This window comes from Emys orbicularis, chromosome 10 (assembly GCF_028017835.1).
Source record: "Emys orbicularis isolate rEmyOrb1 chromosome 10, rEmyOrb1.hap1, whole genome shotgun sequence".
NCBI classification, from domain to species: Eukaryota; Metazoa; Chordata; order Testudines; family Emydidae; genus Emys; species Emys orbicularis.
The window spans coordinates 36966687-36992442 of record NC_088692.1 but is presented as its reverse complement, the minus strand read 5'-3'; the positions used below and the strand labels follow the sequence as shown (position 1 = coordinate 36992442).

At 41.5% G+C, this 25756-nt stretch overlaps 1 protein-coding gene across 1 annotated transcript in view; it reads right to left on the bottom strand.

Moving 5' to 3' along the window:
• XPO6 (exportin 6) overlaps positions 1-25756 on the bottom strand; it is a 103973-nt gene that overhangs the window by 29515 nt on the left and 48702 nt on the right. The window contains exons 7-14 of the mRNA XM_065411932.1: positions 21627-22083; positions 17499-17625; positions 16480-16589; positions 10563-10671; positions 9145-9237; positions 4212-4281; positions 1698-1857; positions 839-931 (exon numbers count right to left, since the gene is read on the bottom strand). Of these exons, the coding sequence (XP_065268004.1) occupies positions 839-931; positions 1698-1857; positions 4212-4281; positions 9145-9237; positions 10563-10671; positions 16480-16589; positions 17499-17625; positions 21627-22083 (1219 nt within the window). The remainder of the gene's footprint in view (positions 1-838; positions 932-1697; positions 1858-4211; positions 4282-9144; positions 9238-10562; positions 10672-16479; positions 16590-17498; positions 17626-21626; positions 22084-25756) is intronic.

Below are 25756 nucleotides of genomic sequence, written 5' to 3'. Positions count from 1 at the left end.
TGAAATCTGAGAGTTAAGCTGTGTTCCGGGCTCATGTATCACAAACAGTAATAAAGATTGAGGACTAAATTCCCATCCTTAGTAACACCCATGCAAGTGCATTATCTTAAGTGGGATTGCACAGTTTAGCAAGGGCAGCATTTAGCTCTGGAATTGTAACTTGGTTAACGGTTCTATTAATGCCTGAGCCAGATAAGAACCTGGCTCACTTTCCCATAGTAGTACAGGCTCTGCAGCACTAACAGAAGTAACAAAACATTTGCTATGTAAGTCCAGACTACATACCCAGAGCAGGGATGTAAGATGCCACCATTTTTACATGGATTACTTTAATTACCCTAACACTTCAAGCGAACTGAGCTTCCTTGCAGTCAGTACAAGGTGTATTATGGGCTGTTATCACTGCTTTGCATTTAGAGCCAACATGGTAGCTGTTTTTCATCTGACCCTAATATTTTTTTTAAATTAAATCTCATTATATAAATGGAACTGGGCAGCTGGGCTAAGAACATGAATTGGAGGAAACAGTGGTCTGAATATGAAGAGCAGCTAGTTAGCCTTGATCTGGGGACAGTGATCACAAAGCTTCTTCATGGTCAGCTAGGAAACACTGGAGGATAAATGTGTATCACCTGGCATGGGAAGTAAGTGGAGAAAAATACTGACAAGTCTTTGGGATTCCAATGCTTCCTCACCAGGGAGAAGAAATAAGGGACCTAAATTCAGACACTGTCTTACTTCCACTCATCATTTTTGGTCCTATGAACACCAATAGCAGGATAACCCTTCGGAAGCCTACAGTATAATTTTGGTTTTGCAGTAAAAGTCTCATACTCACACGTCGATAAGGTCAGGTTTCAATACAGAAGGCACAGCAGTTTCAATGTTGTAGAGTTTAATCTGGGACCCGTACAGTGTTACCTTGACCAGCCTGCCAATAAAGAAGCAAATCAAGGAGTGTGTAGGAATTGCAAAATACAGATGTGCATGTACATCAAGAACAACCAGAATATACTTTATCATAACATGGCACTCAGCTAGACTGCACACTAACTAAATGTTCTCTCTCTCTCACACACACACACACACACACACACACACACACACTCTAGACTGTCTAGCACAACAGGGCCATTTTGCATCACAAGCAAACTTGTTCTAAGGAATAGGTACAGTATTTCTGAATGTAAGCACAGGACTATGTATAAGCTGTGATTAAACATATGCTTATTTGGGAGTTGAGGAGAAGCATCAAATGGAAATCTGATTCCAGCTCTTACATGTAGTTTATCAGACAGACATCCAATGGAGATTTTGTTTTGGGTGATGCCGACCTGAAGTAATCAAATTATATCCTTAGTTCCATTAGGTCAGAATAGCTGCAATTACATCATGAGAGTGGACTCTTTACTTTCCCAGTAATTGTTCAGAATTGAACATCTAAGTAATCAATTATTGCTTATCTCTAAAATATGTATTTAAAGGATTACAGGAGGTATATTTGAGAAATTTAGCCCTGGTGAAGCAATACCTCTGGCATTTGATAGACTGACATTCCAGTTACTCTGTGGCAGAAGGTAGTTTGTGTTTTTTGCTATTCATTGTGGGGGTGGTAGGCCTTAAAAGTGGTAAGCAGTTCCTCTGCACTGGTGGAGGGATGGCAGCACTATTCCCTGATGCAGTGACCTTTTGCCTACCTCTCCACTACTGTAAGGGCATCGGTGAACCGGGCAGCAAAAACATCCCCAATAAAGTACTCCGCTAAACGGCCAACAGCCTGCAGCAGGGAGCTAAGGTCTCGTAGGGAGCAGTGCAAGCGTCGGCAGTCATTCTCTGCAGTGATATTCAGCCTATGACCTGAAATGACATTGTGGTCCGTTAGACATAAAGCAAGGCAAGATTCAAGTGTAAATGCTCTTTGGTTTGCTATTAACCATTGATTAACATTCAGGCAGTTTGGAGTCTCTCTCTCTCTCTCTCTCTCTCAAATATTATAAAATTTAAGCACAAAGCACATGTAACCTATATCTGTAATAAATACATCTCTTTCAGATGAGAAACCCAATTATGTAGCTACAGGAAATGCAGAGTTTATGCTAATTTCATTACAAGCAGTCTCTAAATTAACTATCCCGTGGGTCACAGTTCAGCTCTGAGCACCATCATTTGATGGAAAGAATGAATAAAACAAGTTTAAACGGACATGGTCAAATATAGTTTTTGCAGATAGATTCAAGTTCTCACTACCCATCATTTGTAATTCTTTTTATAAAAGACTGAAAAGAAAGTTCCCCAGCCATTTGGCTTTTTCATGTACTTTTTGCTTTGTTTTGGATTAAACTGTAGCTAACAGGCGTCTTTTTTTGGTTACTGATTGACATTAAAAAAAAAAAGATCCCAGCTCTGGGGATAAGGTTGTTAGTTTGGCTCCCTCTGCTGTTTGTCTATATAGCAACAGAGTATAAAAATTCCTAGAGGAACAACAAAACCACATTTGTAACCTGGATGAATTAAATTCAGATGCAAACACCATGTGTGGCTAACCATCTACACTCACAGCACCCAGATACATGTAACATACTGAATCCTGGAATTTTTTCCCCATAGAATAGGCTATATAAGCATACGGATAATGTATATGTTTATTCCTATTTTCCCAGTAATACACAGTGTCACCTAGCATGGGACGCTCTGCTGGAAAATACATATTGTAATGCATAGGCCTAAGGACAATGAGGATAGCTGAAGAATTTTCCCTGCTTTCCTTTCAACTGTTCAGATAAATGTATTACAACAGCATATTTTTTCCACTCATGCCAATTTAGTCTCAGCACTGATGTTGAAAAGTAGGAGCTATTTCCATCAAGATTGCAAGATGTGAAACTGCTAAGACATGCACTACATAGTATGATCCTGAAGCTGTACTTGAGTCTAAGCTGTCTGCTCTGATCCATGTCCCCCTTAGATGAAAAGCCAGTTCCTGAACCAACTTCTGTTATACACCATTGTCTATAAGCCTTCCATGAACATGTGTAGTGACAGTTCAACGTGGGAAGTGACCATAAACCTGGGTGCAGAACATAATCCACAAATTGCTAATATCCAGCATGGTAAGCTTCTGGAGCCTTGTCTGTGTAATAAATCACTATACTCTACTGACCCATCGGGGCAGCCAGAGTACTAGAAAAAAAAATACTTGGGAGCCAGGGCCAGATTTGCAACAGTTAAACAGCTTAGAAGTAATGAAGACTGCCATCAGCATGCACTGCAGTGATTTAGTGCATTTAAAATGTGCTTATTTTAATATATTAGGTGGTTTGTGTTCAACTTCTCTAAGTGAGAATGATGTGGATAACATGTACATCTTGTGATATTTAGCATACAGCAGATTCTTCTAACAGCTATGTCAGAAGGCTTAATGGAAGGGATACATTTTAAAGGGTTAAAGACATGTGTCTAGCTAGTATAAATGGTACACCCCCCCAATTAAATCTCTCAACCAGTTAATATCCTCCCACCCACCCTTTCCTCAGTTGTCAGAAACAGCCAGCCCACAAGGTGAGCCAACAGCCTAAAAGAGGGTCCAGTTTCTCCCTTTGGGATTAAACTCTTTTGGTAGGTTGGGAATAGTTTTATTCCTTCTTCCCACCAAGACAGAGACGCTTGGAATGGCAGGTAGCAGAGGGTGCTAAATCTGCCGCCTCCTTGATCTTTTCATTCAAGTATTCTCAACTGATTTTAATTCAATCCTAAATAAAAATGCTCCCACATCGAGAGAGCTTGATGCTGAGTTTGAGCCCAAACCAAATTAAAACAAGCCCTTCCTGAATGGAGTTTCCAGTGGAAAAGCTGATAGTCATTTAGCTATATCAACCATGCTACATTATGCCAACATTTCTGTGCTCCCCATCAGTTTTCTTGTTTCAAGTACCATAATCAATGAGAAAACATATCAATATAAACCACATTTCTAACAAGAAAGCAGATTCCTCAGAGCACAAACACCAAACCCATATTTCTGAATGCTGAGCCCTTATGCAGTGTGTGTAAGCATCCAGGTGTGAAGAATTTTAGGGTTAACCTCTAGAATATTGATGCTGAAGTAGTAATGGACAGTTTGACAGCAAGCAGGAGCTTAATGCATGAATACAACATTTTTACAGCTAAGTGTATAAAGAACTAAGAAATGTAACACTGGAGGGTGGTATTACCTGTCCCTGAAGTGATCACAAACTGTTGTAGTCCCAGGTATACTTCCAAGTTATCCTGCAGAACTGGGAACTGAAAAGAAAAAGGGACACAACACAGAGGTGTGATTTTAATGTTAAGGCAGATAGACTTAATGCTTCTCCATTACAATTAATTTGGGCCAGAGGACAATTACTTCCCATTTTCTCCTCCTCCTCCTCCCCCCGCATATTTAGTCTCACAAAAGGCATTTGGAAGAAGGGATTGTAGGTTCTGGAGGATCTGATACCCTAAGATTTTCTAGTCTAGACAGCTAGCATCAAAACCAGAAAGGTCCCTGTGTTAGAGAAATTCCTCAAGTAACAGCTGTCCTTTCCACATCAACATTTATCGTCAATGCGGACATGACTGGATACCTGAGAAGGGCAGTGATGGCGCAGCACAGGCTGTTGCTAGTCATTATTGAAATGCACATGCAGCCCTGCCTGGGACCCAGGAGTGAACAGAAGGTGGGGCTGCAGATCAGGATTGAGGTGCACATGCAGGGATGGGTGTGGAAAACTTGCATTGCACCATCTCCATCAGTTTGTCCTCTTTACAACTGTTAAAAATGCCACCCCAATATACTCCACTTAAAAAAAAAAAAAAAAGGTTGAATCCAAGTGTTTTCAGTCCTTCCTTGATGTAGTATATGGGGAAAATGTTGCAGCCACTCTGCTAGCAAGCTGCTAACAGTAACACGAGTGGATGGATACCCTCAAAGAAAGGAACCAAGGGAATGAACATCCTGTGTAAGAGGTTGTCTCCGAGGTCAGGTATTCAGAGCATTAAACTCCCCCATAACACAAAAGTCATTGGCAAGCTGCATTACCAATTACTAGGAACACTAACTTGCCAACAGGATGTGCCTACGTAAAGGAAGATGCTACACACAAAACACTGAGTGTAGGAAATATCTTGGCTGGTTCCCCAACCAACCATGTTACTCTAGCAGTGCATACTGTAGGGCTGTTCACATTGCCAGTGGCTAAGTCAACCCTAGTGTATTCCTCTGGAACTCAAGATCTAGCTTTTTTTAACAGATAAATCAAGAAAAATAGGTCCCTTCCATCCCTTCTAACCTGGAATAATTCTCCTCTGATTCCTACAAGCAAGGACAGAGGTTTACCAACAAGAACTTTCTCCTGCTTTGAATACAGCCAAAAGCACGCATGGCTAAGGCTGCAAGTCTGTCACGGATTCCGTGATTTCTAGGACCTCTGACTTCTGCAGCCGCCGGTGCGACTGACCCCAGGGCTACTCAAGCCAGCCACACTGGCCACTACTGGGGCAGTCTCTGGCTACTGCGCCACCCTCCCCTCCCCCCAGCGATGGTCCCAGGCCACCCCCTGCCCCAGAGCATCAGCGGTTCCCCGGTCCGCCCCCCACCCCTCCTCCAAAGTGCCCCCCCCCAGAACACCCCCTGTGCCCCACCTCCAGAGCACCTAAGATTTAGTCAGGGGGTATATAGTACAAGTCATGGACTGGTCTCGGGCCATTAATTTTTGTTAACTGCCCTTGACCTGTCCATGACTAAATCTTAGCCTTACGCATGGCTTATGCTAAAGTTTTAGCAGTTTAACTCTTGGGACTTTATTGGCTCTTCTCTTCCCTACAGAAACCTAGATATCTACTCTGTTGAAGTGTGGTCAGTCACTCCCCAGTGCGAGGCACCACATGCAGAACTTCCAGCAGATTAGAGACGGATTTACAGTGACTCAGTTTATTCTGGAGTCAATTTCACTTACTGATTTTTGGTCTAAAGGCTGGTCACGTTACAAGCGCATTTCACAAACTACTGTAACGTGTATGAGACTCATTAAGTGTTTCTTGGGTTATCTAATGTCCTAGAATGAACTGAGCAGGACTCCAAGGAAAGATACCCAATACTGAAACAGGAGTTCATATGAAGGAACACAGCCACAGGGTTAGAACGTTCTTAAAAAGTCCAAGTAATATTAACAACACAGGGAAATGTTTTTTAAAACCATGTTTTCTTCACCAAATGCAGTTTGCTTTCTGCATTTCACTCTGCACGTACAGTGAAAGGAGACCAGGCCCTTTCATTATTGTTTGTAGTAAGGTTCACTTGCTGACTCATGCATTAGCAACGTGCTGCAAACACTGCAGGGGAACGTTTCTATTCATACAAACAATTTTTCATTGGAATTAAACAGAAATCTTTCCATGACTTTTTAGCACTAGTCTTAGAAAAGATTTTTCACAAAACATGCTTTTGGGACTTGACAATACCAATATGTGTAACGGTAAGAGAAAGCAAGTGAGCTTCATTCTCTTCTCCCAAACAAGTTTTCTGCTTTTCAGGGAATGTGTTCCATGCCTTCAGGTACGTAGACAGCTCCATGACATACCACAGTAGAGTAATTACACATGCTCAGTGATCCTAGTGAATTCAGACACTTTTCTTCCCATCCAGAAAGAGCATTGAACAATACTAACTGTTACACTTCTGAACTCAATAGTTTCATGCCCCAAGATTAGCAGCTTGAGAACCACTCTAACTGCTTTTCTCCCACACAGCTACAAGAAAAGGCTATTTCACAGCACTGCCATCTTAATAAACGCCAAGATAGTGACATTGTCACAGTTGGAGAAGACAAATTTTCAGTAGGGCTGTCAAGCGATTAAAAGAATTAATTGTGATTAATCACGTTGTTAAACAATAATGGAATACCATTTATTTAAGTATTGTTGGATGTTTTCTACATTTTCAAATATATTGATTTCAATTACAACACAGGATACTAAGTGTAAAGTGCTCACTTTATATTTATTTTTTATTACAAATATTTGCATTAAAAATCAAAGAAATAGTATTTTTCAATTCACCTCATACAAGTATTGTAGTGCAATCTCATGAAAGTTGAACTTACAAATGTAGAATTATGTACAAAAAATAACTGCATTGAAAAATAAAACAATGTAAAACTTTAGCGCCTACAAGTCCACTCAGTCCTACTTCAGCCAATCACTCAGACAAACAAACTTGGTTACAATTTGCAAGAGACAATGCTGCCCGCGTCTTATTTACAATGTCACCTGAAAGTGAGAATAGGCATTTGCATGGCACTGTTGTAGCTGGCATTGCGAGATATTTACATGCCAGATGCACTAAAGATTCATATGTCCCTTCATCTTCAACCACCATTCCGTAAGACATCCATGCTGATGATGGGTTCTGCTCGATAACGATCCAAAGCAGAACAGACTGATGCATGTTCATTTTCATCATCATGAGTCAGATGACACCAGCAGAAGATTGATTTTCCTTTTTGGTGGTTCGAGTTCTGTAGTTTCCACATCGGAGTGTTGCTCTTTTAAGACTTCTGAAAGCATGCTCCACACCTTGTCCCTCTCAGATTTTGGAAGGCACTTCAGATTCTTAAACCTTGGATTGAGTGCTGTAGCTATTTTTAGACATCTCACATTGCGTTCTGTCAAATCTGCTCTGAAAGTGTTCTTAAAACAAACGTGCTGGGTCATCATCCGAGACTGCTATAACATGAAATATATGGCAGAATGCGGGTAAAACACAGCCAAAGACATACCGTTCTCACCCAAGGAGTTCAGTCACAAAATTAACCCATTTTTTAACGAGCATCATCAGCATGGAAGCATATCCTCTGGAATGGTGGCCAAAGCATGAAGGTGCATACGAATGTTTAGCATATCTGGCACATAAATACCTTGCAACACCGGCTACAAAAGTGCCATGCGAATGCCTGTTCTCACTTTCAAGTAACATTGTAAATAAGAAGCAGACAGCACTATCTCCTGTAAATGTAAACAAACTTGTTTGTCTTAGCGATTGGCTGAACAAGTAGGAGGACTAAGTGGACTTGTAGGCTCTAAAGTTTTACTTTTTTTTTTTTTTTTTTTTTTTTTTTTGAGAGCAGTTATGTAACAAAAAAATCTACATTTGTAAGTTGCACTTTCATGATAAAGAGACTGCACTACAGTACTTGTATGAGGTGAATTGAAAAATACTATTTCTTTTATCATGTTTACAGTGCAAATATTTGTAATAAAATAATATAAAGTGAACACTACACTTTGTATTCCGTGTTGTTTTAGAAATAAATATATTTGAAAATGTAGAAAAAATCCAAAAATATTTAATAATTTCAATTGGTATTCTATTGTTTAACAGCGCGATTAACCGCGATTAATTTTTTTGAGTTAATCGTGTGAGAACCCTAATTTTCAGTATTTCTTGCTTCTCCCTCCCTATGGTTTGCAGAGCCCTATCTCCCTATGATCTTCATCTATGGACTGCCGTGTATTTTAAGTTAACATTCCACCCTCCTGGGAACATCATCTCACCATTTGCCTTATGCGCAGTACCTCCGCCTTATGGAAAAGCCAAGATGAATATGCTGAAGGTCACAGCAGAGTGTGCAGCTCTGACCCTTCAGCATATTCATATGTTCTTCTGGGCTTTGAGAAGATTTCTACCATATCTTGGGGGGCGTGCCAGAGCACACTTGTGCCTCACTCACTGAATGTACAGGGACATTTGAAATTTGGATCAGCCTAGAGGTGAAAACTGGTAACAGCAGAGTGTGCAGCTCTGTCCCAGTTTTCACCTCTAGACTGATCCAAATTTCAAATGCCCCGGGACATTCAGTGAGTGAGGCACAAAAGTGTGCTCTGGCATGCCCCCCAAGATATGGTAGAAAACTTCTCAAAGCCCAGAAGAAAATCTGAAGCCTTTTAAATTTATGGCCTTGATTTTACCAAGATTTGAATCCAAAAGCACATCCCTGTGCCTCTTCTCCGTAAGCATTGCACAGCAACCTTCTACCAGTGTTTGTACAACAAAAGCTTGAGAGCAGAGCTCAGGTCGTATGTTGCAAAGCTGCTTCATCTCAGCTTCTCAGCAGAATGACTACTTACTAGTGTAGAGAAGGCATGAGTCGGCAGGAGCTCCATGACTTTTGCCACTACTTCTAGGCTCTGGCGTAAGTACCGCTGCCACTCAGTCTGCTGCTGTGGGGAAAAAGACCAGGGTAATCACCTCTTATTTCCCTCCAAGCGGAAAGTGGAAAGAGCTGGCCTATATTTAACAAGCTGGTAGGCCATAAGTACTGGAGAAATGACTAACCTGTACCTACCAGGGTTTGGCTTCTGTCTGAACATCTGAGAATTGAAACAATATATAGTTTATAGGAGTTTCTTACTTTGTCAGCAATCTGAGCTGGAGTTAAGATTTGCAAGCTTTCATTGACAAAGGCAGTTAACAATGCTAAGTAGTTGTGCATCCATGTCATATCACTTTCTGGCCTTCTAGTAATTGTGGTGTCCTTTATTCTGTTTGTATGCTCTTATTCTGGAGCACATCAGTGTTATTCTAGAGCAAATTTTCAAACATTGTCTTCCATTTAAACATGCCCTCCCTTGATAAAAGGACCAATATCAAATAAGGGCTAAGTGTCTGCATGTGTCATATGACAACAGTGTCCGAAATCAAAGAACCATTTTCTGCCTTGGTCTAAAAGAGGGGTTTTTTTTTAAAACACAAAGAGGAACTAAACCCAACTCCTACAAATAATGGTTATTGCAGAAGTATACACAAGATTATTTTGCTATAGAGAAACTGCACTGACTGTACTCTCTCAGAGCCTGGTTTCCCTTTGTGACAAGCCCACAATTTGTTTTACTTTCACAGCCTCTTAATGATATGGCTGGGTTGGGTAAAGGACTGGCTTACTCATCACTCTAAAACATCATCTAGACTCACTACAGCTACCATGTCACTTTGAGAAGAAATACCATATGCAAATGGCTCTTAAATTAAAGCTGATTTTTTTCTGCTTCATTTTATTTGCTGCACTATAATGGAAATTCTCTGCCTCCACTGCACGCTAAAAACAGAGTCAGGCAGGACAGCAACACAAAGTCCATTAGTGAAAACATTTCATGCTTCTTTCAACCTCAAAACCCACACAGAACTGTATATTTTACTTCATGCACGTAACAGCTGCCTTCGAACTGAATATACTTCTGCACTTAAAATCTGGGTTCAGAGAAGCTAAGTGTGGAATCATAGCACCGCTGATCCCTTAATGCTCTTGATTTGGAATGGTGAGGATGCTGACAAGTTGCTTAGACACATGCATTATCCTGGCAGCATTGAAACTGTTAAGATACAAGAGATGTCAGCAAGAGGTGAAAATTACTAGTGTGAAATAGTGGTCTAGCCTGTATGTTGAAAAAGTGACCAGATCCTGGCAGGAAGTTTCAGAGGTACTCAGTACAACCCAGCAGTTTAATATTGAGGAATGCAGTTTTCCTACCAAGTCTCGGTTTCTTACATCGTCATCTAGAGTCTCGTCATCCAGCTCCTCCAACTGTGCCTGGTTGTACCTGAATTGTATTCGATTCAAAACCTCTGTCAGCAGCAGAACCAAGGCGTCTTCGTACCTGCCATGAGTGAAAGAAGAAAAGCACAAGATTGAGGAAAGGGAGTTCTAGTAGAATACTCTTGCGAACCCTCACCCCCTTCCAGTGAGGAGCAGTGGTAGGTCCTGTATCAGCTTAGGGAAAACCTTTGCATCTCAGGGCCTACAACGCTGCCTTACAGACTTGTTTGCTGGGGAGACATCAGACATTTACAGTTTAACACTGCTGTGGCTAACAGCTTTTCTAAGCTATAGTATGTGCCATATGATGATGTAGAGAAACTGCAGCAAGAACTGATAACCCACTCAACTTTGAAAGTTAGACAGGAAACTAACAGCAATAGAGGGAGCTGAAGAGAAAGAAGATCTGGAAGATAGCGAATCATGACAGGGCAGGCTTTAAATGAATGGTCTCCATTTGAAAGAACTTGCTACTAATTACGTGGCTCCTGCTTGCTAGTAGCCATTTAACTGTGCCTCTTTCGAGGAGTGGACAGTGCTTTTAAAATCATAGAAGATTAGGGTTGGAAGAGACCTCAGGAGGTCATCTAGTCCAACCCCCTGCTCAAAGCAGGACCAACTCCAACTAAATCATCCCAGCCAAGGCTTTGTAAAGCTGGGCCTTAAAAACCTCTAAGGATGGAGATTCCACCACCTCTCTAGGTAACCCATTCCAGTGCTTCACCACCCTCCTAGTGAAATAGTGTTTCCTAATATCCAACCTAGACCTGCAAAGATGGGTTATAACCAATGGTCAAGTTCTGCTTCTTGCTGCTAAAAAGCCAAGCAGAGATGCCAACCACAGTTATCAAAATCCTATAATACGGATAGGCAACCAATTAAATAACTTCAAAACTGCAACACCACTTGCTCTGACCACCACATTATTCTGATTAACCTTTGTCCAAGGGAGAGACCAACTTGTAAATGGGCGGGGTGGGAAAACCAATCCTCAAGTCTTAGCTATACAGCAAAGGTTCAGATAGATAGCAAGATTGTGGGCAGGTAGTAATGGTTTAAACTAGAAGATCATCCCCAGAGTACTTATGTCTTCCAGTGCCTTCATGTGGTTTAGGCTAAGATTTTCAAAAACGTAAGTGCCTATCTTTAGGCATCTAAATACGTGGCATGATTTTCTTAAGTGCTTAGTGCCTTGTAGCTCCCACTGACATCGTATTTATTTTGCTGTTTTGAAGTTGACCCGTTATTGTGCAAGAAAATCATGATCATTCTTTCACCCCTACAGCCAGCATCAGATTTTATTTACTCTCAAGATATCTGCAATGTAGCATACAAAAGTCAAAAATGTTTTTTCCCCCACAATCAACTATGAGTAATGCCAAATTGCAAAATCAACACAGAACAGCCCTGGGCTGGAACACAGCCAGCAGCCACCAGTGGTGACACAGGACTGTCAAGTTGCTCTGGAGACCCAATGTTTCCTACCATCCTTTTAGAAAAAAACTGCTCTGAAGAATGTCCCAGGTCATGCCTTTCTCCAGGAAAGAGCAGGTTGGAAAGCTAGGAATTTCTCTATACTAGTAACAAGAAGAATCAGAGCATGGTGCAATGTAAGGGGCAGTCCAATCAGCTGTGCCCCTAACTGAGCAGCCAGATGCTTTCAATGAAGGGTTGCTATACTATCGGCGTGTTACTGAAAAGATGATGTAAACTTGGATTTGGTAATTTGTACGTTACGCTACTGGATTAAATGTAAAATTCATAAACCACAGGGAACAGGAAGTTTCACACGCTATTCCTGTGGTGTAACCACACCTACATCATCAAATTAAGACATATAAACACTTCTACAACAGTCTGCATGTTTGATTAGCCATAGAAGCTTTAGCTAAAAACAGGCACCTTTGCAGAAAGAGCAATACAAGTTTAGGCAGCTCATAGAATATCTTTCTTTGAAAATCAGAAATGCTATCTTCAACAAAAGAAGCTAATATTACTCTGATTTTTTCCTATATCACAAAAAATGAATATATATAACTAGGCAAGGCATGTGCCCACGATCACTGTGGGAAAAGAGGGAGAAGAGGAGTGACCAGTGAGAATTCGGCATAATTGTGTGCAGCTTGGTGAACAGTTTATTGAGACTGGCAAGTTCTCACATCTGAACTCATCTGAAAAATCCAATAAAGCAACTCCCAGCACTGAACAGACAAGGGCTGGCTGGGTTAGCTAGTTTTGCACTTGTTCCTGTCAGAATGTCTTTTTTGGCAACACATCAGTTATTTATATTTAGCATGTTCACTGGGAAAGGAAGGGTCTTCTTGTAGTCAGCACAGACCACGACATGTAATGGAGAGTTTTAAATCTGCCTACTTTGAATACAGGTCTCCCCTGTCCTCATGCTAAGTAGTTTTAAGACATTGGTGGAGATACTTGCTCAGAGCTGCCAAGATGGTGGTAGCAAAGGGATCTATGGAACAGGGGCTGAACCATCTGCTTTAAACATAAGCAGACAAGCAGACAAAGAGGAGAAACTGCTAACTTTAGCTTACCTGATGCATTGTGTTATAGGTTCAATTCCCTTACACCGATGGCGCTATTAAGTCATTTCTCTTAATAGAGAAACATTCACCAGGTAACTTTGTTTTTAAAATTCATAAACCATAAAACTTGCTGATTCATTAATGGTAACTATCATTCACTACCTATATTCTTGGTCTACTATGTGTCTTAAAGCTAGGCATATGACTGAGCTCCTTTTTGACTTTTTGTTAGAAAATGTTATAATCACAGATTGTAATCAACAAATTTTTGTTTTTTTCTGGTTTCTATGGTCATGCATATGTATATTAAGTCATTCAACAAACATACCATGTATTTTTAACCTTATTTTAACCTGATCTGAAAACAGTCTTCAAAATCACGTTTTTAATAGCCACTTTATTATAGGCTCACTTAAATATATTAAGTCAAGGATCCCACTAAAAGAAATCATCTGGACACCAAACATCTGTCAACTGTTTGATAGTGAATGATGTTCACTGCCTCATACTTCAACAGCAGCACAATACAGTGGTGGTAACATTCTCACCACGAAGCATTTTAGACAATGGAAGTTCAGTGTTTTCTGTACTTCCACCCAACTTTCACTTGAATGAAAATACAACTGAGAAACAATGCCCCTCAGGGTCAGATGTTCAGAGTCTCATTGCCTGAATAGTCTGACCACATAAAGGTTTTGAGTCAGGATCACTTTTGAAGAGCAGGGCACTTAAAGCTGTAAGTGACTGGGCAACAAAACGGCAGATGAAATTCAACGTTGAGAAATGCAAAGTAATGCACATTGGAAAACATAATCCCAATTATACGTATAAAATGATGGGGTCTAAATTAGCCACCCATGAAATAGATCTTGGAGTCATTGTGGATAATTCTCTGAAAACATCCACTCAATGTGCAGCAACAGTCAAAAAAGTGAACAGAGTGTTGGGAATCATTAGGAAAGGGATAGGTAATAAGACCGAAAATATCACATTGCCTCTATATAAATCCATGGTACGCACACATCTTGAATATTGTGTGCAGATCTGGTCACCCCATCTCAAACAAGATATATTGGAGTTGGAAAAGGTACAGAAAAGGGCAACAAAAATTATTAAGGGTATGAAACAGCTGCCATATGAGGCGAGATTAATAAAACTGGGACTTTTCATCTTGGAAAAAAGACGAATAAGAGGGGATATGATAGTGGTCTATAAAATCATGGACTAGTGGGGACAAAGTAAATAAGGAAGAAGCGTTATTTACTCCTTCTCATAACACAAGAACTGGGGGTCACCAAATGAAATTATCAGGCAGCAGATATAGAACAAACAAAAGGAAATATTTCTTCACCAAACACATAGTCAACCTGTGGAGCTCTTTGCCAGAGGATGTTGTGAAGGCGAAGGCTATAACAGGGTTCAAAAAAGAACTAGATAAGTTCATGGAGGATAGGTTCATCAATTGCTATTAGTCAGGATGGGCAGGGATGCAAAACCATGCTCTGAAGCCTTTGTTTGCCAGAAGCTGGGAATGGGCGACAAGGGGATGGATCACTTGACGATCACTGTTCTGTTCCTTCCCTCAGAAGCACCTGGCATTGGCCACTATCGGAAGACAGAATACTGGGCTAGATGGACCATTGGTCTGACCCAGTATGGCCGTTCTTATGTTCAGTCATGTGCTGCATCAAGTGAGAGCTGTTTTTAATCTATCTTTTAATGGTTCCCATTGCCGTAATATCCAAGCACCGCAATCTTTAGAATATTAACCCTCAACACCCCATGAGGCAGGAAGTGCTATTATCCCCATTTTACTGATGGGGAAACTAAGGCACAGAGGAACAAAGTGACTTGCCCAGGGTCACATAGGGAGTCTGTGGTACATCAGGGACTTGGCCCCAAAGCTCTCAAGTCCTAGTCAGTACCCTAACCAGCGGACCATCTTTCTTCCCTATAGTCATATTACATAAAGCAAAAATACAGTTTATACACAAAATGCAGCTTGATTAAACAGCTTTATTATTTTTGTGCACAAATTAATGTTTTTCCTAAAGTGCGACACTGCATAAAGACACCGGAGTGCAATATTTCCAAGCTTCAGAATTCATATTGCATTCTTAGTAGTCAAACTGGTGAATATTAAAGTCCCAACAAAAGCCAGGAATTATGTCTAACATGCTATTGTTAGATACCTAACCAACACAGCAAGATGTCATCCACGTATCAACACATACAATTCAGACAACCCAGTATTCTATAATGCAACGTTGCCAGGCTAGGGTATGGTTTTATTCTCTGAAGTATCAGTTCTTGCCTCTTTACTTTAGTGCAGAGGTGGGCAAATTACGGCCCACGGGGTACATCCGGCCCACGGGACCGTCCTGCCCAGCCCCCGAGCTCCTGGCCCGGGAGGCTAGCCCCGGCCCCTCCCCCGCTGTTCCTCCTCCCCTGCAGCCTCAGCTCACTCGCTCTGCCGGGCGGCGGGGCTGTGAGCTCCTGGGGCAGCGCAGCCAGGAGCAGCAGCAGAGCCAGGCCTGACCCGGTCTCTATGCTGCGCGGTGGCGGCGTGGCCCAGCTCTAGCCGGGCGGTGCGGCTGTAGTGCCGCCAGCCACCGGTGCTCCAGGCAGCGTGATAAGGGGGCAGGGAGGGTTGGATAGAGGGCAGGGGAATTCAGGGTGGTGGGCGGGGATACGGGTCGGGGTGGTCGTGGGGGGAGCAGGGGGTTGAATGGGGGTAGGGGCCCGGGGGGGGAGGGGGAGAGAGACACACAGTCAGGAAGGAGGGGGGGTTGGATGGGGCGGCAGGGGGCAGTCAGGGTACAGGGAGAAGGGGTGGTTGGATGGGGCAGGGGTCCCGGGGGGGCCATCAGGAATGAGAGGAGGGGTTGGATGGGGTGGCAGGGGGCATGGAGCGGGGGTGTGTGGATGGGGGCAGGGGTCCCTGGGGGGCCATCAGGGAACAGGTAAGGTTGGATGGGGCAGGAGGCAGATAAAAGAGGTGGGGGCCAGGCCACGACCCCCTCCCCTAACCGGCTCTCCATACAATTTACGAAACCCGATGCGGCCCTCAGGTCAAAAAGTTTGCCTGCCCCTGCTTTAGTGTCAGGTCTTGAACTGCACAAGCACGTAGAACCTATCACCCCCAAACTACATTTTGTTACAATAGCCTCTGCAGGTAAAATAATTAGGAAATGCAAGACAGGCTCGCCCTTAGTGTGACGACTCAGGCATAACCAGCAGGCAAGCGTGAGCTCCACACAGACAAAGCTATTTTTACGCAGTATCTTTGAAGCTCTTTTTTGTTAACAGTTGCTGGCATTGCTTACCTGTTGAATACTGCTTCTTTGTCTGCTAGACGACTTTTAATTTTACTAGTAAGATAGTCCAAGAAGAGTGTCCAAATGTCTAAGCAAGAAAAGTAACCTTCATGGGTAGGCTGAAATACACAAAACCCCATATTAAACATCTTGAACTGCAGTAAAATATAGATTATATGTAGCCAGAATTTGAGTTACTGCGAAACTTTCAAGAATGGAAGGACACTTCCATTAAGTGATGCAGATTTGCTTTAGTGAGGAATTTTCCGTGTCACTTGGAAAAACCCTACTTGCCTGAACTGTCAAAAGGGGAGTGAGGTCTGAGTTTAGGACTGGGAGCCAAGACCTCCCAGGCTCTAGTCCCGCTTCTGACTGACTCCTCCTGTGACCTTGAACTAGGCAAGTATCTTTCCTTTCGCAGTTCCCTCCCGTGTCACAACATATGAATAATTACAAGTGCAAATAAGGTTGTAAGTTTAATTGAATGGTGTGAAAGCAGTTAATCTTGTAGCAGGTTTAAGGTGACACTCTAGGTCATGGTATGGGGGGGAGGGGGGAGGATAAAAATCATCCCACACCAAGCCTGAGAGAAGCTGTAAAAACAACAGTTTCAGAAGTGACAAAAAAGCCATCCCCCAGCATAGATGTGTGGGGGTTATACAGAGACTTTTCAAAAAAGTTTCTCCAAACCCAATTAAAACAGCAACAAAGATAAAAGCCAGCCAAGTCATTCATGCAAGATAACTAGATCTGATCGTTTTTCAACTATTTGGGGCCAGGAGCAAGATTTCCAGCGTGTTATGCTATTAGAAAGTGCATGAAGGCTTCCAAGAAGTCCCAAGGTGTTAAGCCAGTAGAAATCTGTATAACATGTTCAGTTGCTAAAAAGGCATGAAACTGAAATTTTAGTGGGCTGCCTTTGAGCTATCAGACCTACTGGGAAATAAGCTATCCTTTACCCATATCATACATGGTTAGGACATACAAAAGAAGGATGGACTAAGATCAAAGCAGTGTCAGTGCTGTACCTGATGAAAGGTGTACTTGAACAAAAGAGCCAAAAATTCAACCACTGGGAACTGAGAGTATGATTCAATCCTCCTTAGGTGGACGCTCACAAAGAGACGCAGAAAATCTGTAAACTTCTCAATGTAGCTAGAGGAAAAAGGAGAGAAAACAACTGATAAAACATGAAGGAAGCCATGGGGGAAAAACAATTTCATTGAAATAGTGAAAAAGTCACTCAAAGCCCTTTCATTAAATAAAAACGACATTTAATAGCCAGTAGTACAATTAAAATATAAAGCCCTGCAACAATTACCTACAGGACGGGCAACCCTTCATTCCATTAACACCTGAAACACAGCAGAAAAGACAGTCTAGTCAAAAGCAACTTTAGTGTTCAGATAAAACAATATGAATTAAATAAGGCCTTCAGATAAGCAACCCCCTTAGTGCTACAAATATTTAGCAGCAAGACCCATCATAGCTGAATGGATATGGATGGGGTTAGTCAACAGAATGTAGCACTTGGGGAGATACTGTTGAATGGGATAAACACAGATATTGGGAATTGATTTTCTGGTATTAAAAACAAACCAACAGCAACACCCATATCACGGAGATAAATAGGAAGTACTCCGGGGACTGGGGAAATATAACCCAGTAATTCCTGCATCAAGTCCAAGAGCTTGTGATTGAACTAGACCATCTCTTTTACAAAGAGAGGCAGTCTTGATTTAAACACGCCTTGTCAGTTTTCCCCCAGATATAGGATTAGTCAGTTCCCTGATTAAGACTGTGTCTTTCTGATGCTACAGTATATGAAGTGAAGGGCCCAAAAAGGAACCTACCACCAAAATTTAGACACACTTTCATGGCAGAATATGTAGTTAAAGCTTCAAGAAAGCATTGCTAAAACAAATTATAAACTGCAGTGTGGGCTGTTACTGTGGAGTGAACATGCACTGTGCAATATGGAGCTTTACCAGAGTTTAGGATATCATTTTAATTACGTATTGACTGCAAAAAACCAACTACCTGTATGCCATCACTGCACAGGATGCTTTGTGAACATTCTAATACCAAGAACCCCATTGATGTAGTTACATAACTGCACTGCTGAAAAGCCGATCTCTCCCACCGATGTGACGGTTTAGAGTTCTTAAATATCAAAAAGTATTTCAAGAATTTTTTTAAAAAAGAAACATCACACAGCTGAAGACACCAAAATAATTTTAGTGGCAAAATTCTAAGACACTCAGGAACGACAGCCCCTTATTATATCTGCGCTGATGGGAAATGCTGTATTTGTCCAACACACCTCACTGTGAGAAAAAAAATTTCCTTTTAGTTGAACAAAGCTAGCTCCAAACTAGAGTCACTACTGAACAGGAACAGCAAGTTGCATCATTCCCAGACTGGTCACTATGAAACTGTGGACCCACACAATTGCTGGAATGCATGAGGTAGTAAGATTATATTTATAGTTCATTTGGCACCAGTCCTCTTGGCAAGAGGGACTCCCACTAAGTATGTACTGGTCATTGGCCAAATACTTCAAAACTAAAGCAACCTAGTGGGAAACAGTTATCCTGAGCTCAGTGCTTTCTTTAAGCCAAGATCTAATCCAAGATCTGCTGAAAGTTTTATATGGATGTAGGCCTCTAGGAGCCACTAAGCCAGTTGTTAGCTTTGGAATTACCATTTATACTTAGTTACTACACTTCGGATTTCATTAAAGGTACTGGAAACTTGAAATTAAAGGCCACACAAATAGGAAATTGCAAAATATGGTTAAGGTTAACATTTTCTGTACTAGTTTACAAGTTCAAGATCAAGAAGGCTCAAAACTGCACTAACTCCATGGTAAATAAAGTAACTAGTAACCAACCATCACCCCACGTCACTCCTGTCCCAGATAAGAGTGAACTTTTAAGGCAATCAAGGTTTTAAAGGTAGAAGATAAGGTATTTTGCAACAATGTCAGCTTTGTTCAGCACCATGCCAAGTTAAAAATGGCAAGTGAGAAGACAGCTTGACTTGAAAACTTGGAATTGACTCAAGTCTTGGAAATCAAAGTGTAGCTAACCTTAAAACAAAATAAAAAACCATGCGACAGACTGCAGACTCTTTAATCCACAGGAGGGAGAGATTGTAGGACAACCAGTCCAGAGAATGTTTTACTCATGAAAAAGCTAGAGAAGTCTATAAAGTTAAGTCAAAATATCTAGGTTACATCCCTGATTCAAATCATATTAAGCATTAACAAAAAGGGAGATTCACTTATGGACTTCAAGATCACCGAACATGAGCTACATCAAAATGAGTGCAACATGTAAAAATCAAACTGGGCTCTAGCAGAGCTTCCATAGCCTGTGGAGAAAAATCCCTGTGCACTGAAGTCTGTTACACTGCTGGAGGGTGGGTGGGGGTAGGGAAAGAACTCTTTCCCACTGCAGCATTACTAACTTGGCTTCACTTTCCTGGAATCATCTGTTCTCTATCCATATGCCCAAATGTACATGCAATTAGAGATTTCAATTTTGCTACTGCACACCTGATGTTAGGAAGCTAGGTAATGTCGAAGCTAATTGGATAGTCAAGAAAATGGATAATTAGAATTCACTGTTAATCTAGATTTAAATTCCAAAAGAGTTAAAAATGTATCTAAAGAAGCCCGCTGAAAAAGATCGAAGGTAATTTGAGAGAAAGAGATGCACTGCATCTGTATTATACATTGACCTGTTTTTGCTAAACCAAGACTTACACCTGAGTTGAAGTTACAAAGTGCCTCTGTTGTGCACACCCATTAACCTTTTGATTGAAACTCGGGTGTCATGTCTGGGAAGAAGATCAAAGGTTTAGTAGAAGTTTGGTAGTGCAGTGCCGTACTTATCTACTTCTATCAACATGCATCCACAGCAACGGGCTACAATTGTGAATCTGGGTACATTCGCATAATTATAACATCAGAAAATATATCCTGCCAACATTAGCATCAGGAGAGAGCTCCCAAAGCTAAAACCTACAGCAGTGCTGTAACAGAAGCTAACATCAGTAGTGGTCTGCTATGCCACACTAATGACTATTTCAACACATGGGAAGTTCAACCATGCAACATGACTTTCCCTCCTGTCAAAACAAGTGGAAGCATCTCTTCATGAAAGATGTCAAAGATTCGTAATTGAATTAGGCAACAAGTTTCTTTGTATCCCTCTGGAAGTGAAAAAGGAATTAGAAGCCTCCCAGATGCTTCCACTTATCCTGCCTTTACATGGATATAAGTTATAATTAACAAATGCATGAAGGAGCCTTCAATTTTGGGGCTCCTTTCATAAGGCTGGTTAATTGCGCAGTGGTCTCCAAAGTGGGGTGCGCAAGAGGATCCTTGGGGGTGCACGGCAGGAGGAACGCTTTTTTTTTGCTTCGTCAGTTCGGGCAGGAGTCCGAGTGGCTTTTTTTTTTGCTTTGGCAGTTTGGGCAAAAATGGTAGAGCCGGCGCGGAAGGGGTTGTGTGCTCAAATTTTTTTTACTGATAGGGGTGCGATCAAAAAAGTTTGGACACCACTGAATTAGTGTATTAACACCCCAAGCAACCTCAAGTTTCCAAAATCCCGTAATACTGATTTTTTTTTTTTTTTTTTTTTTAAAACAGATACGCTTCTCAAGTCCCAATATAAGGTATGAAATTGACCAGTTTTCATTCCCTTCAAAGCCATGGAGTGACCTGGAGCATGCCGCCCACTCCTTTAAAACATGACTTTAAAACACACAGGTGGCCGATATGAACCGGAAAGGGAATACTGCAATTCCTTTACCTCACTGTGCCTCTTCTGTTGCTCTGCTGCAACTGAATGAAGGGCAGGTTCAGCTCTCGTGACACCTCACACCTGCAGTCAAACAGTAACGAATGGGGGAGTGGGGAGGAAGAGGATAGGAAAGAATACAAACCTACACTACCAGTCACTTTGCAAAGTCAACCCCCCTGCCACCAACTTACCTGAACACACCTACCTTCCTGCTCTCCTTCAGAAGCACAGAGCTCTGTAAAAAAGGTGATTAAACACACCATGCATGACAGCAAGTCAGTATAGACAGTCTTTTAGTAAGTAAAAGATCCTACCACAGTTACTTAGCTGGTTGATTTGTTTTACCTTTCATCTAGTTCCTCTAGCCGGCTCTTCACCGTGTGGGCATTGTTCTCCTTGGTAATCTTCTGCAGGAGGTAGAATGTCTGCTGGAACATCCGCAGCAAATACTCCTCAAACTCCATAGGCACGCAGTTCTTTGACATAAGTTCATTGATGCAAGACATAGCCAGGATCCCAAGCCTACCACGCTCTTGACCCAAGACAGAATTCTGGCTGCTGCCATTGACAGAGGACATCTTCCTGGCTCGGGTGTCGCAGCCAAAGCGGGCAAAGTGGAATATGGTGGTGAGGAGTGAAGGAGTGATGCTGGCAGACAGAGGGATCCAGCTGAAGAGGTGGGCCAGGCACTCCAATGCCAGGGAACAAATATATTCACTCTCTGTATCAAGGATAGGGATCGGTTGATTCAATAATTTGGCCGCACTGGGACTCTGCAACAGGCTACTTAATAGGTCACCACCTAGGATATAAAGCATATGCACTCCTAAATCACAGTATGCATACCAAACAGAGGGGAACTCGATGTGTAGAGTTAAATCTTGACCATAAATCAAAAGCAATTTTTTGCGTTTAATTGCTGCTCTTTATGCATCTAACAAGTTAAAAGTCTAAAGACAAGCATTCAATGCAACATGCCATTAATAGCTATATGATTCTACAAAGCATACCAGGCAACCCCATCTCACCTCAGCTACCTCCTTTGTGTTCTAAACTTTCAGACTGACCAAACCTTTCAGTCTGGCTAAGACACTCCGCAGCAGGCAGCACTGCAGTTGAGAGGAGGTATATAAAACAATTGAATGAAAGCTAGAATTCAGCTCTGTACTGCAGCATGTTACATTTCCAGCTTTACTGGTATGGCACACACAAGCACTGCTTTAATTAAGGCTCTGGTAGCATTTTCATTATAAACCTATTTTAGGGTTTGGGAGCCTGCTATAAAATTTACTTGCATAATTAAATCATTGGCAAAGTTATGTTTTCCATGCATATAAAATAAAGTTTGTGGATTCTGTCTGTAATACAATGCTTACTTACAAAAAATAATATTTATAAGGTATTCGTTTCTAATGTGGACTAGATCATATTTAACAAGTATCTCAAAAGTATGCAGATCACACAGCAATATGTAGCACTTCATAAGCACTTGACATATTACAGGTCAAATTTTTATTCACATTTTGCCTCTTATTCAAAATGAAGTAATCTGAGACATTGGTAGCATGAGAGACTATAATCCAGTTTCCATCTTGCCTCAGTAGATTACTTTTAAAATGCTTAATGAAGTTTTTATGGGATTTACAACCTGTTATTGGTCTCCTACTCTATCACAAGTGACACCATTTTTAGCAAGGTGGCTGCTGTCACCACTAGCTTCAGAACTGCCCTTTACACTTGCTTACACACATTTTCTAGTTTATTCTGACAAATGCTTCTCAGCACTGTGAATGACGCATGCTGTTTGGCTGAGTAACTGGATGCTTCTGTCCTTTAGATCTTAACTTCCAGATTGCCACAGCCTCACACCATTTACATCTATGTTAACACTGCAAATGAAACGTGACCTGGTTCAGCTCTCCTGCCTCCTTCTCCCCTCCCGCAAATGCAACAAAGAATCTAAATCAAACAAGGGTTTTACCTTCTTGTGCATCACCACCAGCAAGACATTGTGCAAATTAGATTAGGTCCTCTGTGACATATGCAGACCCACGGTCATGAAATTATGCTCTCAGTCGCAACTATGCAACTTCGTAGCTTTTATGTCAGCTACAACTGAGAACTACTAAACAAGTTATGAATCTATGGAACAATTATGTTGATGCACAAGGAGAAAGAGGTTCCAAGTCCCTCGCCCCTAGCTATGTTAAATTCTGCATGGTTAGTAGAACTGAGGCAGTCCATTTTAATTTTTTTTAGTTATTCACTTTGTTCATTACACATGGCTGAATATACCCAAGAAACAGATTTGACTATAGTAGTACCATTTTCACTTAGTCGCTTTCAAGTAAAGCAACACTTTAAGAGAGGCCAGATGAGAACTTAAACTATTCAGCAACATGCTGCTGATTCAAAGACCCCAGTATTTCCCACCAGAGGACCTAAGGTTGAAGAAGTTTCTAGGCTTGAGTGTTAGGCCTTGTCCACACTGCCACTTACAGCACTGAAGCTTTCTTCGCTCAGGGGGATGAAACCTCCCCCCCCAGCAATGCAAATTTCAGTGCTGTAAAGTGGCAGTGTAGATAGTGCTACAGCACTGGGAGCTATTCCCCTCGCAGAGGTGGTTTTATTACAGCGCTGGGAGAGCTGTCCCCCAGCACTAGAGCCGCGACTACACAGCCCCGTTAAAACGCTTTAACGTAGGCTGTGTAGACATATCCCAAATATGGAAAAGATGAAGCTACTACAGTGCATAAATGCCACTTAAACAGATTTAAGGGTTCTTTTAATGATTTCTCTGCTTTTCCTAGAAAACATGGAATCACTGCAAACGTACTAAGTTCTAAGAGTTCTGGTTGTAAATACAGCCGTTACATACCTACAGAGCTTAGCTTCAGGATCCCAGCCCTTATCGTGCCTGTTTGAAAGTTTCATATCCAAGTATATAGTTAATTACATTCAAACTTATAAAAAAGAGGAAAGTGCCAAGGGCCATCTATGCTAATAGAAAATCGAAAGTTAAAGGCTTTGTATGTCTCATTAGTAAAACACAAATGCTTTATTATATGAACTGGAATCACATGTGACCTGACAAGCTTAAGTACTTGATCTCAAGTAGTTTTAGAGATTCAAAGATTCAGGCCCAAAGGGACCAGTAAATCATCCAGTCTTGTCCTCCTATGAAGCACAGGCCATTGAACTTCATCCCGTTGTCCCTGTACTGAGCCCAATAACTTGCATTTGACTAAAGCATATCTTCCAGAAAGGCATCTGGCCTTATTTGTAGACAAGAGACAGAGAATCCACCACTCCCCCTTGGTAGTTTGTTCCAATGGTTAATACCCTGTAGTGTTAAAACTTGTGCTTTATTTCTAATTCAAAATTGGATGTTTTTCTAAAAGATCTGCTGTAGGAATTATTCTGGGAATTTCTCTGGCCTGCGTTATACAGGAGGTCAGACTAGATTATGACAATGGTCCCTTCTGACCTGGGAATCTGAGTCTAGTTTGAATTTATCTGGCTTTAACTTCCAGCCACTGGTTGGATTACATCTTTCTGCGCTAGCACTTTAGTACCTGGTATTTTCTCCCAATGGAGGTACTTGTACACTAATCACATCACTTCTCAATCTTCTTTATGATAAGCTAAACATTGAGCTCCTTCGGTCTCTCACTGAGGCATTTTCTCCAGCCCCCAAATCATTTTTCTGGTTCTTTTCTGCACCTTCTCTAATTTTCAACCTTCTTTATAAAATATGAACACCAGAACTGCACACACTATTCCAGTATCAGTCTCACCAACATCATACACACAGGTAAAGACACCTTCTTACTCCCCTGTTTATACATCCAAGGATCACCGTAGCCCTTTCTTGCCACAGTACTGCACAGGAGCTCATGGTGAATTGCTTATTCCTACAACTTCTATGGAGGTCTTTTCAGAATCACTGCTATCCAGGATACAGTCCCCATTCTATAGGCATGGTCTGCCTTCTTTGTTCTTATATGCATGGCCTTGCTTTGGCTGTACTAAAACACTGTTTAAATGGGCTTCATTTACCAAGCAATCCATGCTGCTCTGTATGAATTGCCCTATCCACGTTATTTATCACTCCAATCTTTTGAGTCATTTGCTACTAGCAATGTCGAACTAGCATTAATCAAGTGTTTTTCCAAAGACGACAATCTTGGTAAATCAACAATGCACTACAAAAATATACTAGTTGAACATTAGTGTAACGAAGGCATGCCCATATCAGTGCCAAGCTTACATACAGGGAACCAATCTAGACCAAACAATGCAGTTCACTCTTGCAATATGCTATTTTGTACTGTTTTATTTTGTTAATACTCAGATTCTTCAAATACTTAGCCTGCAACAGGGTTAAAGAATTTTTCCCTTGACAACTAGGTACCACTGTTCTTCTAGAGGAGTTTCAGATACATACACTAATATCCTAACATGTGCAGTCCCCA